Source organism: Pezoporus wallicus, unplaced genomic scaffold, assembly GCF_028554395.1.
Source record: "Pezoporus wallicus isolate ANWC-B61680 ecotype Strahan unplaced genomic scaffold, APGP_CSIRO_Pwel_v1 contig_14033, whole genome shotgun sequence".
NCBI classification, from domain to species: domain Eukaryota; kingdom Metazoa; phylum Chordata; class Aves; order Psittaciformes; family Psittacidae; genus Pezoporus; species Pezoporus wallicus.
The window spans coordinates 216,092-231,574 of NW_026636703.1; the positions used below are offsets into that span (position 1 = coordinate 216,092).

Genomic DNA, 15,483 nt, shown 5'->3' on the forward strand with positions numbered 1-15,483 from the left:
CCCTCGTCCCGCTATTTATAAGTGACTTCCCGGTCACGCCAGCGCCGGGTCGGGTGTCCAGGGAAGCATCAGCACCTGTCACATGGGACTGAGCCATCGGGATGCCACCGGGCGGTAAACAAGCAGGGGACAGGCTGTACGGGAGGCCCTGCCTGCCTGCGGCTGCTGGCAAACCCACCCCAGAGCGGGGGGTAAATGGGGCCAGGCTTGGCTGCACATCCCCGGGGGCAGTAGGGCCGGATCTTGGGAGTGGGGGTGGAGGCAAGAAGGGGTGAGCAACAGCCCTGTGGTCATTAAGACGTTGTGAGGGTGCCAGGAATGGCACAGAGCTGGGCCAGCGGCAGCAAGTGATGACTTATACAGAGCATCCCCAAAATGCGACCACTCCTTGGGTGCAAAAGCAGCCTCATCACGGTGCTGAGGCTGTGCTTGGAGGAGAAAGGCAGCACCAGGGAGATGCAGACCCCATGCCTGGCACATGCACCAGGTTTCCCCCTTCCTACCCCAGGCAGGGATTCGGGGGGCTCTTCTGTATTCCCTGTATCCTTCTATATTCTTCTGTATTATGCAGAGGGAGCTACAGGATGCCCCCTGTGCTGCCATGCGCTGCCATAACGCAGCCGGCCCTTCTGCTTGGGTTCATACACAGCTCCTCAGGACCAGCACCCGGTGCACATGGCTGCTGCAGCAGTAAACAAGGGGTCGTGCCAAATGCCAGCGCCGGCCCACAGGAGACCTGTAAATACCCTGCATGAGGAGCCACGGGTGTTGTGCTGTTGCCTCTGGGTCATGCCGCGGGGGGGAGAGGGTGATGAGGGGTGGTGGCTGCTGCTGCACCTACAGCAGGCAGGAGGGAACGGGTGCTGGGGTGCATGAATGCATGGGTACATGGGTGCATGGGTACAAGGAAGCAAGGGGAGATGGGTGCACAGCTGCATGAGTACATAGGGATCATGGGTGCACGGGTGTAGGGGTTCATGGGTGCAGGATGCATGGGTACACGGATGCACAGGTACACGAGTGCAGGGTCCATAAGTACATAGGTGCAGGTGTGCAGCGATGCACGGGTGCAGGGGTTCATGGGTGCAAGTTCACAAGTGCCTGGGTGCACAGAGCGTGTTTTGGCTGCAGGCAGCCCCCTCCCAGGGCAGGGCAGCCCTGCAGTTGTTTTGGGTGCTCCTTCCGGACAGGCTCACGTGTCATCAAGTGACTGCGCTAGGACCAGCCAAGCACATCTTGCAAAACTGTCCCCATTTCAGCACTTGGAGCTCTTCCAGGGAGGAGCTGGCACGCAAACAGAGCTGGCAGACACTTGGCATGGCACTGTGGGAGCTGGCTGCTGACTACAGCCGGGAATGGGGCACCCGTATGTGCACCCGTCCCCACACCCACGAACTGGCCCTGCCAGGGGGTGGCATTGATTAACTGCTTCTGGACTCAGTTAAGGGGATTCATTGTAATGGAGGGGGTGTGATGTCCTAATCAGTTTTCGGAAGCCACAGGGGGCTTGTTGGCCCCTAATTGCCTTGGGGCAGCTTAGGGGCCTGAAAACTGATCAGCACCAGGCTTGTTCCCAATGGACCAGGGAGAATGGGAGCGTGATGCTCCAGTGGGAGCGTATCTGAACGGATTCCACTTGGCTCCCACAGGGCTCCCAGCAGTGGATGATGGCCCTGGCTTCTCCCCCGGTGATAGCTGCGTGATGAAGGGGTGGAGGAGACAGCGGGGCCATGGCAGCAGCGCTGCACCCCCAATTCCTGTTCATGGGGTGCAGTCACAGCCTGTGGAGGAAGGGACCGAGGTAGAGAGAGGGGACAGAGTGGGACAGAGCGGGATAGAGCAGGACAGAGTGGGATGGAGCGGGATAGAGCAGGACAGAGTGGGATGGAGCGGGATAGAGAGGGATGGAGCGGGACGGAGCGGGAGGGTGCAGGATGGAGTGGGACAGAGCGGGATAGAGAAGGACGGAGCGGGATGGATGGAGCGGGACGGAGTGTGATGGAGAGGGACAGAGCGGAATAGAGCGGGATAAAGTGGGATGGAGCGGGACGGAGCGGGACAGAGCGGGATAGAGAGGGACGGAGCGGGATAGAGAGGAATAGAGCGGGATAAAGTGGGATGGAGCGGGACAGAGCAGGATAGAGCGGGACGGTGCGGGACGAAGCGGGATAAAGCGGGACCCCGCGAGCCCCCGCACCGGGCAGCCTGGGGGCGGGCGTAACCGAATCGCGTCGGACCGCACAGACCAATCAGAAGGCGCAGCGGAGGCGCGGGGGCGTGGCCCGCGCGGGGGCGTGGCCGCGGCGACGCAGTTGTTGGGGGAGCCCTATAATGGCGGCCGGGCGGCGGCAGCGCGGTAGCGGCGCGGAGGTAACGTGGTGCTGGGCCCGGCCCGGGCCGGGGGACGGGACCGAGGTCGAGCGGTTGATCCCCGCTCGTCACAGTCGGGGCCGCGCCGGGCCCGCCAGGGCGGTGCCTCCGCTGCAGGGGTGCGCCCGGCTCTGCGGGGCCCCGGTAACCGCCGAGGCGGGTGCGGTGCAGCGGCCCGGCCGCCCCTCGGGCCGCGCCTGGCGGGGTGTAGGCCCCGCTGCCGGCCTCCGCCTGCAGCGAGCGGTGCCTCGGTGGCTGCGCGCTGGAGCCAGGTCCCCGTAGTGCCGGTGGGCTCCCGGTTGTGACGGCAGCTCCGGGAGCGGGGCGGGGGGGGGTGTGTGTGTGTGGTTTGTTCCATTGTGGCTGTTGCTAACGCGGCACGGAACGCGTTACCGGCTGCAGCAGGCCCGGCCCGGGTCGCTGCCCTGGGGAGCTGGCGGTATTTACCGTGCGCTTAGGCAAGAACCGCGGCGGTGCTTCCAGAGCAGCCGGGCCCGCTGTGGGGGTGAAGGGAGGCAGAGAGCACCCCCAGCGCTTGGCACTGTGACACGTTCTCTCTGGTACCAACGCACAGCAACCAACTCTTACACACGGGGGGGGTCTGCTCGTTTTGAGCTCGATGTGAGGGTGTAAAGCAGTCTTTCCCTCAGGAGTTATTTGGCTGCTGTTGGGATTACAGACCCTGCTCTTCTCCCCTGCATGGGAGGGGTTTTGGCCCACCACAGTTTAATGCTGAGGCTGTAATCTTAATCTGTGCCTCGCAGGTGCGGGCTTGGTGCATCTGGTGAGCAGAATCCGATGGTGGTGGTCTCATACATGCGTACCACAGAGTTGTGTGGAAGGTTACGATGTGTGTGTGGTGTTACCCTGAGGCTGATGGTACCTTTTTTTTTCTCTCTTTTTTTTCCCTTTTTATTTTTTTCTTAAAGAAAAATAAGTTCCTAAACCAGTGGAGATATTTGAACAGGCTCTTTTGATGTGTTTCCTATTGCCTGCTTTACTGACATAAAGAGAATTCCATTTACCCCTGGCAGTGTCACAAACCCTTTCAGTTGTGCTTTATTTGTGTTGTGTTTGGCTCTGTTTGCCCAGTGATAACTGGCTGGCCAAGCTTTTCCCCCCCCTGTCTATAGTCAGTGTCCCTTTTTGGTTTGGTTGTGTGAAGGTGGTGGGGGTGTGGTTTTGGTTTGTGATCTTGCAGGGAGGTGCGTAGAGAGGGTCATGAATCTACAGCAGTGTTTGGTGGCTTTTGTTTTGGTGTGTGTCTCACTTTACTTACAGAGCAACGTCTTAACTTTTGTCCTTGCCCTGTTGAGCAGAAGTGAAAGTCAGATGCAGGGCACAAGCTTCTGCAGTCAGTTACCCTTTAAACCTTCTGCAGCCGTAGACTCCTCAATCAGAAGAGACTTGGTGAAAAATCACAGTAATACTAAAAACCAGAAGCAGTCCAAAGCATCTGCTTGTCTTGGTATCAGTGAAAGAAATTCATGATGAAATTATACCCGAAACATTTATTTCCACAGTCATCTGCGTAACAGGCAGTGTTAATCAGATCTGTTACTGCTTGCCCACAGGCTTCAACTAGAACTTCTCCTTGCTCTTCCAGGCATCGATGGAGAGCATGGTACCATACTATTATTCCTGCAGATGCTCACAGAAGACACTGAGAGAAAGGAGCAGGAGCATACGGGATAGTCCTGTCTCAGTGCAATGCAAGTCTAGGTTTGAATTGTTGCCACCTTGAAAACTGGGCTGTATTTGAAATGTTAATAGTCCCACCAAAATGATGTAATTTCACCTTTCACTGGTCCGTGGCAACAGGTACAGGTTTACAGAGTAGCTTCTGGAACGTTTCAGCACTTGGATGCAGCATCAGTGTAATGCTCGGAGGCACTCTCCTGTTAGCGGCAGGGTTTCGGTAGGCCTCGTATTGCTGCACCAAACCACATGGGGGAAAATACAGCCCAGTTCTTGTTCATAAGTTTTAGTTCTGTGGGTTTTTCCCCCCTTCCCCAGAACCCTTGGTCTTGAAGATGGTGAGTAGCCAGCCTAAGTACGATCTAATACGAGAGGTTGGTCGTGGCAGTTATGGTGTGGTGTACGAAGCAGTCGTCAGGAAGACCTCTGCACGGGTCGCGGTGAAAAAGATTCGGTGCCATGCTCCAGAGAACGTGGAACTAGCTCTGCGTGAGTTCTGGGCACTTAGCAGTATCAAGAGCCAGCATCCCAACGTCATTCACCTGGAGGAGTGCATCTTGCAGAAAGATGGTATGGTGCAGAAGATGTCCCATGGCTCCAGTTCCTCCCTTTATTTACAGGTACATGAAGCTGAGGTAATGGGGTGAAAGTCATGATTCTGAACGTGTAGCTGGGAGGGAAGGAGGTGGGTAGCTAAGATCTCTGGGGTTTCTTGAGGTATCCATAGTTAGGAGAGGGTATTGTCTGCATTGTTGACACCCCAAAATAATTACATCTTTTTAAAAGAGCCTGTCTGTTGAACAGTTGCCTGTACGTTGTAATGTGAAGCCAGTGCCACTCCAGAAGGCTGGGGGGAGGTTAAATGCAAATCTGCTTTGATAATTTGAGGAAGCACCACAGGTAAAGCACAAGGGAGGTGCAGGCTGTTGTATTCCTCAGCAGAAGGCCTGCTGCAGGGTTAATGAGCAAGTATGTCTTGGGAGACTGCTCTGAAGCATTTCTTAATCTTGAATGTCCTTGGAAGAAGAAGTAAGAGTCTTGATTTAGGAAGCAAACACTTAGAATTCTCTCAGAAATGATCAGCAGTTGGCAGCATATGGTGAGCCATTTCCTGGTTTTGAAGAGCTATTAATATCTTCAAGGAGAGGTAAAGGTGTGATAAGTAAGGGATTAAATTTCACTCCCCTTATTTGGCTACTGAAAATGTTCTTTAAGTTTGAAGATGCGGATGGTTGAAGAATAAGCAGTTCTGGAAAGACTTTGAAAGATAATCACATTCCTTCCCTTGTGAAGGAGCTGCCCCAACTTGAAGTTCTCCCCTGGCAGGGATTTAATGTCTCTGGTTTAAAAAGTCCTGAGCCTGCTCGATGTTAATTGTGTCATCCCCAGTCAGCTTTTATCATTTCAGTTTCTGTTGTCATTCTTGCGTGTCTAATGTAGGGCCTTTTGTTGGTGAGCATTCATCTGACAGCCCTTCATGGCTGTCCACATCCTGTTGTGCTGAGTGCTCTGTGAGCCTGAGAAAGAGGATTCTTGCTTTTGTAAACTTGCTGTAGCTTGGTAGTTGTTACTGACCTGCTTTCATGAAGGGATTAGGGTAACATAATACTGGCCAGCTCATGTGGGAGGTGTTAGTGCCTTACCTTCCTAGTCCTTAGTGGGTCTGTGAGAGATGTGGACACTTGTACAGAGAGAAACTTTAAAACCCCACAGGGTGGAAGGTGAGGAGAGCTTCCAGCTCACCTGCAGCACTGGCTTTTGATGGTGGTGCCGGTTAACAATGCAGCATGTAGATCTCACCCATGTCAGGTGCAAGCTGTTCAGAGCAGAGGGGAGTGGAGGGCAGAGCTGACTGATGAGGCTGGGATCACTTTATAATAGCATGTGCTGAAACAGAGAAAATCAGATCTTGCTTGGCTGCTCTCTACTCTCCCCACCCCAGGTGGGGGAAGTAGTGTGTTACAGAGCTGCACTGGTGTAGTGGGTGAGGAGGTTGCCTGGGGAAAGGGATATTGGTGTCTCCTGAAGGGCTGTGGGGCAGATGCTTCACTAGTGTCAGCTGAACTAAGTCAGTGAAGTGAGAGTCCTGAACCAGCCTGATCTTGTGGTGCTTTGCAGCTGGCACAGATCTGGTAGTGAAGTCTTAGTGCTGAGCTAAGATGCAGTTACAGCTTCTGTAAAGGTGTGGGGGGAAGAGCCGTGGCTTGGTGCTCGTTTGGCAGAGGGGGCACCCTGCTGCCCTGTGATACCTTCATCTCAGTTACTGATTGTAGACCTGAAACAGGTTGTTTTCTAGCTCTAACCTGGATTTACTGTTTTAAGTTGGTCTGGTTTGGGTACTAGTTGTGCTAGCAGTTAGATAGCTATAAATTGCTAGGAATTTTGCTCTTGGGAAAGGTCACTTCTTCAAAGCACTTCAAAATGTTGCTCTAAATGTGAATAGCTACCTCAATTTTTGCAAGCCTGTAGGAGCTGTGTTTGCTTTTGTATACATTGGTTGCTACTAACAAACAATTGCAAGACCTCCATCAGGATTTACCTGCTGCTTAGTGCCACCTCAGAGGAGCTGAAGAGGCAAATGTGAGCTTGTGTAACTGGGATTAGTAAAACTGATTGCTGGTTTTGCTTTGCTTTCTGTTTGAGGCAGCTGTTAGAACTGGCTGCTCAGGCTACACACTACTTATGTTCCAGAAAACAGCTGATGGATCATGATGGTGGGAGAGCTGTTCTGCAGCAGCTGTGCCTGTAGATTAGCATTCTCCTAAGGGAAGGGATCCTGTGTTAATGCTTGCTAGGATACATTCCTGTGGAAGGAATAGAGAAGTCTTTAAAAACTTGTTGTGGAGCGGACAAGCCCCTGGCACTGTTCAGTTGCTTGTTAAGACTTTGTTTATAAGTTGAAGTTGTTGACCATATGGGTGGGACAGGCTTTGTTGGGCAGGGACACTGTCCAGCTGGAGCAGATGGGAGTGCAGTGGCCACTGAGTGTCTTTCAGAATAGTTATTCAGCTTCTGGGCAAGAGCATGAGCTTGATATGCTTCGTCTGCATGAAAGTGAGGGGGCTGTCAAACACTGTGACTTCTAGTTTTTTTAAATCAGAAACTTGGCATGAGTTTTTCTTTTCACCAGTCAAAGTGTCTTCCTCTCTGGACTGTTGAGAGGAGGATCCAAACTCCACGTGTTTTTCCATCATATCTTTACATTCTTGTGATCATCGGGTAGTTACGGTATTTCTTTTCCTTGTTGCAGCTTGTAGAGACCTCATTAAAAGGAGAAATAGTCTTTGACCCCAGGAGTGTTTATTACCTCTGGTTTGTGATGGATTTCTGTGATGGAGGAGACATGAATGAGTATCTGTTGTCCCGAAAGCCAAACCGCAAGACCAACACCAGCTTCATGCTTCAGCTCAGCAGTGCCCTGGCATTCCTGCACAAAAATCAGATTATTCATCGTGATCTCAAACCTGACAACATTCTGATCTCTCAGAGCAGGATGGATGCAAGTGACTTGGAGCCTACCCTGAAAGTGGCTGATTTTGGGCTGAGTAAAGTATGCTCAGCCTCAGGACAGAATGCCGAGGAGCCAGTCAACGTAAATAAGTGTTTTCTATCAACTGCATGTGGGACTGACTTCTATATGGCCCCTGAGGTCTGGGAAGGACACTACACTGCCAAAGCAGACATCTTTGCACTGGGGATTATAATCTGGGCAATGCTGGAAAGAATCACATTTATAGATACAGAAACCAAGAAGGAACTCCTGGGGAGTTACGTCAAGCAGGGGACAGCGATCGTGCCCGTTGGAGAGGCCCTCCTGGAGAACCCCAAAATGGAGCTGCTCATCCCTGTGAAGAAGAAGTCCATGAACGCTCAGATGAAACGGCTGCTGAAGGAGATGCTGGCTGCCAATCCCCAGGACCGCCCCGATGCCTTTGAGCTGGAGCTTCGATTAGTCAACATCGCTTTTAAGGACAGCAGCTGGGACACGTGATGGGGGCCCGGCTGTGTGTGTGTGTGTCCTGATAGAGCTGCTTCTCACTGAACTGATAGTGCAGCTTAACAGCAGTAAAAGAAACGAGCCTGAACTCCAACCTGCAGGGTGTAGTTTCTACCAAATGAATCTCTTTTTGAGTCTCATGATACGAGTGTCGAGGCGGCTGCTGTGCGTTGATGTGTATAATACCAGGGTGTTACATGCAAGTGTAAGGTGTGACAGTGTTTGTCGGTGTATGCTGGCAGTGGGATGTCTTTAAGAGCTGAGGCTTTACTTCTAGCACTATGTCATGGAGTATTTCGTACATTCCAGTTTCCTATGTGAGTATTAGGAACTCTAATGGAAAAAAGATTTGCATGCTGGTAGTGCAAATCTTCAAGCTTTGTAAAGCAATTCTGTGTATATATTTATGTATATGAGTGACTGGGAGTGTATGCCACTTAAATTATTTGGTGTGGGTCTGCATGATTGGGGTCTGCTAGAAAACAAGATGAAGATAGATGAGAAGCATTCCTCCTCCTTCAGGCCTGAATAACTTGATTATTTATTTTTGTTATCTAATGTCAAAGAGAGGCTCTGAGACTTGACAAAGAGAAATTGCAATGCAAGGGGCTCAGCAGTTCTCAAAGTGCTGATGTGGCCATGCTGAGCACTTACAGCTTCATGAGCTTGTCACTGGGAGTCAGAACCGTATGTAGTTGGGTACTAGCATGTTGCCTTGCTCTTTAATCATTCAGTTTTGCTTTCTCCTAGGGATCAAACACTTGATTAATCAGTTAATCTACACTTTCACACATGCTCTCTATCTATAATTCAATAGCACTTTGAGGATTTATAATAAGAGTACTTTGGGCTTAGCTTATGGAAAATGAATGAGGGAATCCAGCAGCATAGAGTGTTCTTTTTAAGATTCTTTAAAATATGGGGGTGGTTTTCCCATTAACTAGATCTGACCAGTGACAATGGTCGTGGCCTCTTCCTTTCTGGCACTACCTCTAACATGGTGGTGAGGAGGAGATAAAGGCGTGACTGTTTGTCTTGTAGCACACACCTCTTCAGTAACCAGTATGTGAGAGGTATCTCCCATTTGTGTGGCAACCTTGGCTCTTTTTTTTCCAGTTAGTGTTGTTCCTTTTAAAGAAGTAATATTCACTTAAAAACACAGATGGGGAGATGTAGCTTTGAAGTGGTTGAAAGGCTGCTTATCCTCAGCTCTTATTCCACAGAAGCAGACTGATATGCCGAGAGAGGACTATGGCCTCTCTCATCTATTTGACCTCTTGGAAAAAAGTAGAGTCTTAAAGAATTGCCTTTACAGCAACAACAAAGGCCAGTTTTCATCACAAAATCAACCTAGTGTGTTTTGGTTTTATTTTTCCCCTAAATTTACCTGGAAAGTGTTGTATTTCCCTGTGTAATTTACTTCTCAGCTATGTTCCCTGTTAGTGCTGTGAGAGCAGTTCTGATTAGTCATTGTTCTGCCTTTTTGTTCTTCCAAAAGCAAAGGATTCTGATTCTGCCAAACTTCTGAGGCTTTACAGAGTACAGATGGCTCTTACCTGGTGGTGTATAGAGTGGTGGCAGTTACTTAGGGAGCTTTAGTCCTTAATCCTTGTTATTTTGCTTCACCACACCTTAGCTTCACTTCCCAACCTGACGTTGTCATAAAGTGATTCTCAGATGATACTTTGCTGTTTCAAAGCAATGTTTTGTTTAGAAGATGCTATAGAAGTAACTTGCAGAAGACTACAAGCAGAGCAGTAGAGTTCCAGTGTAAATGGGCAGCGATGGAGGGGTGACTGCATCATACTGAGGACAGGCCTGTTGCCTCTATAGATGTCCCCGTGTTGCTCCTTCCCTGCAGAGAGCTTAGTCTGTAGAAGACTCGGAGCCTATGTGTGAGTAGCCATCGGAAGAGATCTATTTTTTCTTGGGCTCTGCAAACAGAGATGTGTGTGTTCTCATTTTACCCGAGTTCGGTACAACTGAAGCCTTGGCCTGTTATGGAAAGGAAAACAAACTGCTCGCTATCTGTGCCAGCACTGTTCCACAGTGCTTACATTTATCTCAGCAGGGGCACTCGATGTTTGTAGAGGGCATAGAACTTTTCCATGTTGAACTTAGGAGCTCTATAAAAAATCCATTGCCAACTTCCTCCTCGCTTACCTCCCCCAGAAGCCAGAATCAGCTGTTAGCTTGAAGTATGCACTTACTACACAGTAACACTTTCTCTTTAAGGTGCTTTGCAAATCCTCTGGTTCTCTGAAGTATTTCAAAGGCTGAACACTGAGTATGCTGCCTGCCTGCAGTGCAGCAAGGAGTGAACGGCACAGGAAATGGGTGTTTTGACTTCCCAAGTGTTTCTTTGCACTGACGGCCACTTTAAAACATGGGGGTACCTGAAATCCCCCTCATGGTGCTTTGCCTTGCTGTGGAGTGTTTCCTTGGTTAACACTGAATCCTTGAATCTGTGTTCTGTTTGGTTTCTGTTCTGTTTTGATAAATCACATCGTTGTAGCAGCTCTGGAGTTCCTCACCAGCGTGACACAAAGTCAAGAGACATCTTCAGCACTTAGAAAAGATTTCTTTTTCAAATCTTTCTTTAAAAACTGTAAAATATATTTTACAAAGAATTTATAATGAGGAAAATTGTGCAATTTCAGTTCATGACTGTTTTTTGAAATAAAACCTGATTTTCAATGAAGTTGTTGAACTTTATGCAGAGAAATGCTTTCTTCTCAGTCGGTGCAATGTCTGCAGAGCTACACAGGAGTTTGTTTGCTGTGCTTAGGGCAGAAGTAAGCTGTAGCACTTCAGTCATCCTGTAGGTTATCCTCAGCTTTTGGAAGATGCTGGGTTGGTTAATAGCAGTGCCACTCATCTTCTCTGGGTAGTAGCAGTGCCAGACTTCAAGTGATGTGTGATGTGCAGCTGGAGGAGTTGACAGTGAGGCTGAATGCATGTGAAAAGGGAGCTGGCTCCAGACCACCTGAGGTGAGCCATGTCCATGTGGACCCTGTGTGTTCTACTGAGCCTTTTTAAGAGTCAAAATGCTGTTCTTGTGGCTGTACCTCATTTCCAAAGAGGGGATTAAAGACAAAAAGCATGATTCTTGCATCCAGTACATACCTGCAGTTATTAGAAACACACCAAGTACCACCATGGACTGTAAGCAAACATACTGCTAGTACTACTGAGGATGCAAACAGATGCTGCCATGGTCCTGGAGTGAGTGTTTCCCCTCTAGCTCCTGTGTTTGCTGGAGCAGGATTTCATATCAAAAGCCCCCACCCTTTGTTCTGTGGGTGAAAGCTGTTGTACCACAGGCCCTGTGCAGAGGACTGATGGTGAATTTATGCTCTGCCCTGCTTCCCTCTGGTGCTCCTGCACCAAGCACTGCTGGCTTTGGCTGGAGCTGGTGGAGGGAGCAGACGTCCTGGCTTTTGGGACCTCAAGTAGGTGTAAGTAGTTGGAGGTTTGTGAGGGTCTTGTGAGCCCTGAGGAGCCTTAGGAATAGAGCTCAGGAGCCACTGTTACTTGGGCATAATACAAAAACGTAGTAGTGTTTTGCATGTTTGTTGTGGGTTTAACTCCATCTGGCAGCTAAAGATCAGAAGGAAGGTAAAACGTGTGGCTTGAGATAAGAGCAGTGCAATAATTAAGGCATAGCAGTAATAAGGAAAAGGGAAATAAGAGGGAAAGATCAAACAAAACAACCCCAACCAACAGCAGTGATGTGCAGTCCTATTGCTCAGCCCCCACTGACCCATACTGAGCCTGACCTGAGCAGCTATCCAGCTCCCCCCGGTTTCTCTATTGGGCATGATGTGCTGTGGGATGGAATATCCCTTTGGCTAGTTCAGGTGTCCTGTCTGCTCCCTCCTGGCTTCTTGTGCTGCTCCTCCTCACTGGCAGAGCACGAGACTGGAAAGTCCTTGATCAGGGTAAATACACCCAAAGCATTGGTGTGTTATCGGTGGTGTTCTCAGGCTAAGGCTGAAACCACAGCCCTGCACCAGCTGCTAGGGAGAAAATGAGCTTGGTTACAGCTGAAATCAGGACAATGTTTTAATTACCGTTGGAGCAAAGGGACTGGGAACAGAGCAACCAGGAAATGCTGCAAACCGGTTGGTCCTGCCCTTTCTTATCCCTGCAACAAACCCAAGCCCAGCCACATGGGCCGTGCTCTTGCATCGGCACCTGCAGATTCCTGTGCATGCTGGTGCCAGAACTAGGCAGATTCCCCCCTTGGCAGGATCTGTATTGGAGGGTAAGCACCTGAATTAAAGGAGAAGGTCACACCTTGGATTCCTTGGAAGAGTGGGGATTTTCAATACAGACACAAGCTAAATTCCTCCCCCACACAGTGAAGAAGCCTGAGCCTTGAACTGTATCTAATCCATGGCTGGGAGGGAGGGCAGAAACCTGCAAGGCACTGCCCCGGTGCCGAAACTGGATGTAACCAAGGCTCAGATAACCCTAATTCTGCTTTGCTTTCCTCGCTGTGCACAAGCTGAGGCCCCATCTCGCCTGTTCCGTTCCCTTGGGCAGGTCCTCGCTGGGCAATCCAGGGCTTGGGCGCTCGCCTTGGCTCTGGTTTTGCTTTGTGTTTGGTGCAGACTGCAGCGTAATGGCAGATGTTGCTCTGTGGTGGAGATAAGGCTGCTGTCCCGCTCCTCCACCCCTTGGAAAGCTGCCCTGGCGTCGGAGAAGCAGCTTTCCCCCCTCCACTGTGCCATAGGTGCGGGGCAGATGCGCTCGGACTGCGGGCAGCACAAATGGGGGACTTTGTGTGGCTTTTCCCTTTGCTCCACGGATGCTCTGCAGATCCTTCCATGGCACGTTGGTTGTTGAGCATTTCCTGTCTTTGCCGGGGGTTTGTGCGGGGAGCAGAGGACTGGAGCGTGTAAACCCCGACTGTTTAATGGGTTTAGTTCCCCCTTTGGTAGCAGGGAGCTGTGGATGCAAAGTGCAGTTTCTCTCCTTAAGTGCGATGAGGGAGGAGGGATGTGCCTGCGGTGCCACGAGTGTCTGCACTGTAGGAGGTGGAGAGACAAGACTTGAGCTGCCGCAGGTCTCCTCTCTTGGCTCCATGAGCTTATTAAGGGGGGGTCTGCGTGCTCTTGGGAGCAAAGCAGATGAAACACGGAGAAGTGACCTGGAGGATGAGCCAGCACCAGCGCTGGCTGGTGGAGGGGAGCTGCAGCCCAGCCCATGCGCTTGTGCAATCCCTTTGTTCCCACGTGAATGTGCAGAGTCTTTGGCTGCCTGAAGTGAAAAGGGTTTGCATCAGGGCTGCAGTTTGTGAGGAGGGGCCTGGGCTGAGCCGTGGGGCTGAGCTGAGCTGCCCGGGGGTGGTTGGAGCTGTTCTCTTTGGGGCTGCCCCATATTTGCTGTCTCCCGAGGGGGCAGAGCTGCTGCCAGGGCTGCGGTTGCGCAGAGGCTTCTTCAATCTCCGGGCTTTCAGATAGAGGAGATGCAGCCTAAAAACCTTTGCAGGTCCCTTGCAGCAGGCGGTGGGGTCAGCGCAGGTGCTCGCCTCTCACACCGGGGATGCTGCTGCCCTCAGTCCTGGCACCTTCCTCCAGCTCTGTCTGCCCTCGGGGTCATGGTTCTGCCCTGTTTTGCTCTGCAGCCATCGGGTTCTGAAGCCCCCACGGCAGGGTTTGAACAAGGAGCCCCGCTGCTGTCTGGTTCCTCCTTGTGGTCGGTGGTGCCTTAGGTTAGCGATGGCTTCAGGGTTATTCAAGCCCATTGGAGCCAGCGGTACGGCGAGGCTCCTGCCTGCCCCTTAGGGAAAGCGCCTGCACCCCAGGCTCCCGCTGGCTTGCAGCCACCCAGCTCCCAGGGGCTGCTCTCCAGGCATCTGCGTGGAGCTGGGACCACGAAGGGCCTTTTGTGGGATGTGAAAGCAGAGCAGCAGGCTGCAGCAGATGGCTGCTATCGGGTGCTGCAGTCCTGCCTGCGCCTGGGTTAAAGTGGGGTTTTACAGTTCTCTTTGTAAAGGAGAAATGCATCTGGAAGGGGTTGGATGGGAGCAGGTTTGTCCCTGCCATGAGGGGGCCTGCAGGAGCAGGGCTGTGTCATCAAGCTGGAAAGCGGTGCTGGAAGAAGAAGGAATCTCTTTGAGGGCTTCCTCAGCCTCCTCTCACCCGCTGCAAAGCTGGAGAGTTCGTTACCGGCTGTGCCCAGGTTTGCTTTGCTTGTCTGGTACCTTGCTTGCTTCCCAGTGAGCTGGGGGGGAAGCAGAGCCCCAGTGCAGAGCAGAGCACGCCTTGTGAGAGCTCCGAGTGTTCTGCAATGAGAACAAGGGACTTTGAGCATCCATGGGACCCAGAAGAGCCACCAAGAGGCTGGTAAGTTGGGTAAATCCCTTCCTAGAAGTCACAGTGACAAAACCCCCATTTGCCTCCCCAGGGGAAGCAGGAGCTGCCTGGGATGCTGATGCCAGGAAGGGCCCCTCAAATCATCCCTTGTTGTATCCCAAAGGGGATGTGCTTTGCCTAAATGAACCAGTTCAGCTGTGCTCTGAGGAGGAGCTGGAGAGAGGAGCAGTTGCTCTGGGACAGGGGCAGGCGTTTGGTAGGAGCATCCCATGGGGACACCCTGTATCCGCTGGAGAAAGGGGAATATGAGGCTGCTCTTACTCACTTGTGGCTTTCCCGTTATTCCTGCTCAGGAAACAAAACCTGTTCTGATAAACAGTGATTCACCTTGTCTGCAGTTAAGAACAGCTCCTCTCCCCTGTGGGAACGTGGGTGCCCCTCTTCCTGCGGCAGATCCATCACTTTCCCCCATCCTTTTCCCGTTTCCCTCTGGAGGTGGTTGGATTTGCTCTGGCATGGCCGAATCGTGCACGCAGAGCCTGAGTACTGCTGGAAGAGGCAGCTCCCCGCGTTGCTCCTCTCCAGGTTTATTGCAATAGAATAGGTCCTGTCCCTTCCTTGCTTTTCCTGGGGTTCTTCCCAGTGCCTGCAGAGCCTGGACAAGCCCTGGCTGCTCTTACCCTGCTCAGCCTCTGGTTTAGCCTCTGTTTTCATCAGCCCAGGAGTCCTGGCACTGGTGCTGTCGCACAGGGAAGTGCTGGATGCAGACCCAGTTCCTGGCACTGCTCACATCCCAGTTCCTGAGCAGCAGCACCACATGGAGGAACTGGGATGGTCCCAGTTGGTCCCGGGCCAAATGCCTGAGCTTTGTCCCTGCTGGAGCCTGCGCTGGGCAGTGCTCTCCATCCACACCAGCTGCGGGAGCCGGAGGGAGCCGGTGCCCCCCCCCTGCCCAGCCACAGCAGCCCCACGTTCGCAGCCCCCCAGGCAGGAGCAGGGGATAGGGGGGTGCCCCTGGGAGCATCCAGCCCTGGGCGGAGGTAAAAATAACCCCTGGGCCGGCTCCAGCCCATTGTGGCTTCCTGCAATTTACAG

The 15,483-nt window shown here is 51.8% G+C and overlaps 1 protein-coding gene across 3 annotated transcripts; it reads left to right on the forward strand.

Moving 5' to 3' along the window:
• The first annotated feature begins 2,318 nt into the window (after nucleotides 1–2,318).
• On the forward strand, nucleotides 2,319–8,655 carry PDIK1L (PDLIM1 interacting kinase 1 like). 3 transcript variants are annotated; one of them, XM_057401225.1, is made up of 3 exons: nucleotides 2,319–2,370; nucleotides 3,300–4,688; nucleotides 7,319–8,655. In XM_057401225.1, the coding sequence occupies exons 2-3, from the start codon at nucleotides 4,404–4,406 to the stop codon at nucleotides 8,057–8,059; spliced, it is 1,026 nt and encodes a 341-aa protein (XP_057257208.1). In that variant the 5' UTR covers nucleotides 2,319–2,370; nucleotides 3,300–4,403; the 3' UTR covers nucleotides 8,060–8,655. The 3 variants fall into 3 exon arrangements, with proteins under 3 accessions (XP_057257208.1, XP_057257209.1, XP_057257210.1); XM_057401226.1 differs by having other exon boundaries at nucleotides 4,387–4,688; XM_057401227.1 differs by lacking the exon at nucleotides 2,319–2,370 and adding an exon at nucleotides 3,030–3,154 and having other exon boundaries at nucleotides 4,387–4,688.
• The last annotated feature ends 6,828 nt before the right edge of the window (nucleotides 8,656–15,483 follow it).

Bases quoted from the DNA above. Each gene is read 5' to 3' on its own strand.
- PDIK1L (XM_057401225.1), top strand. From the start codon at position 4,404: ATGGTGAGTAGCCAGCCTAAGTACGATCTAATACGAGAGGTTGGTCGT. The intron at 4,689-7,318 runs GTACATGAAGCT...TCCTTGTTGCAG, and splicing joins GTTCCTCCCTTTATTTACAG to CTTGTAGAGACCTCATTAAA.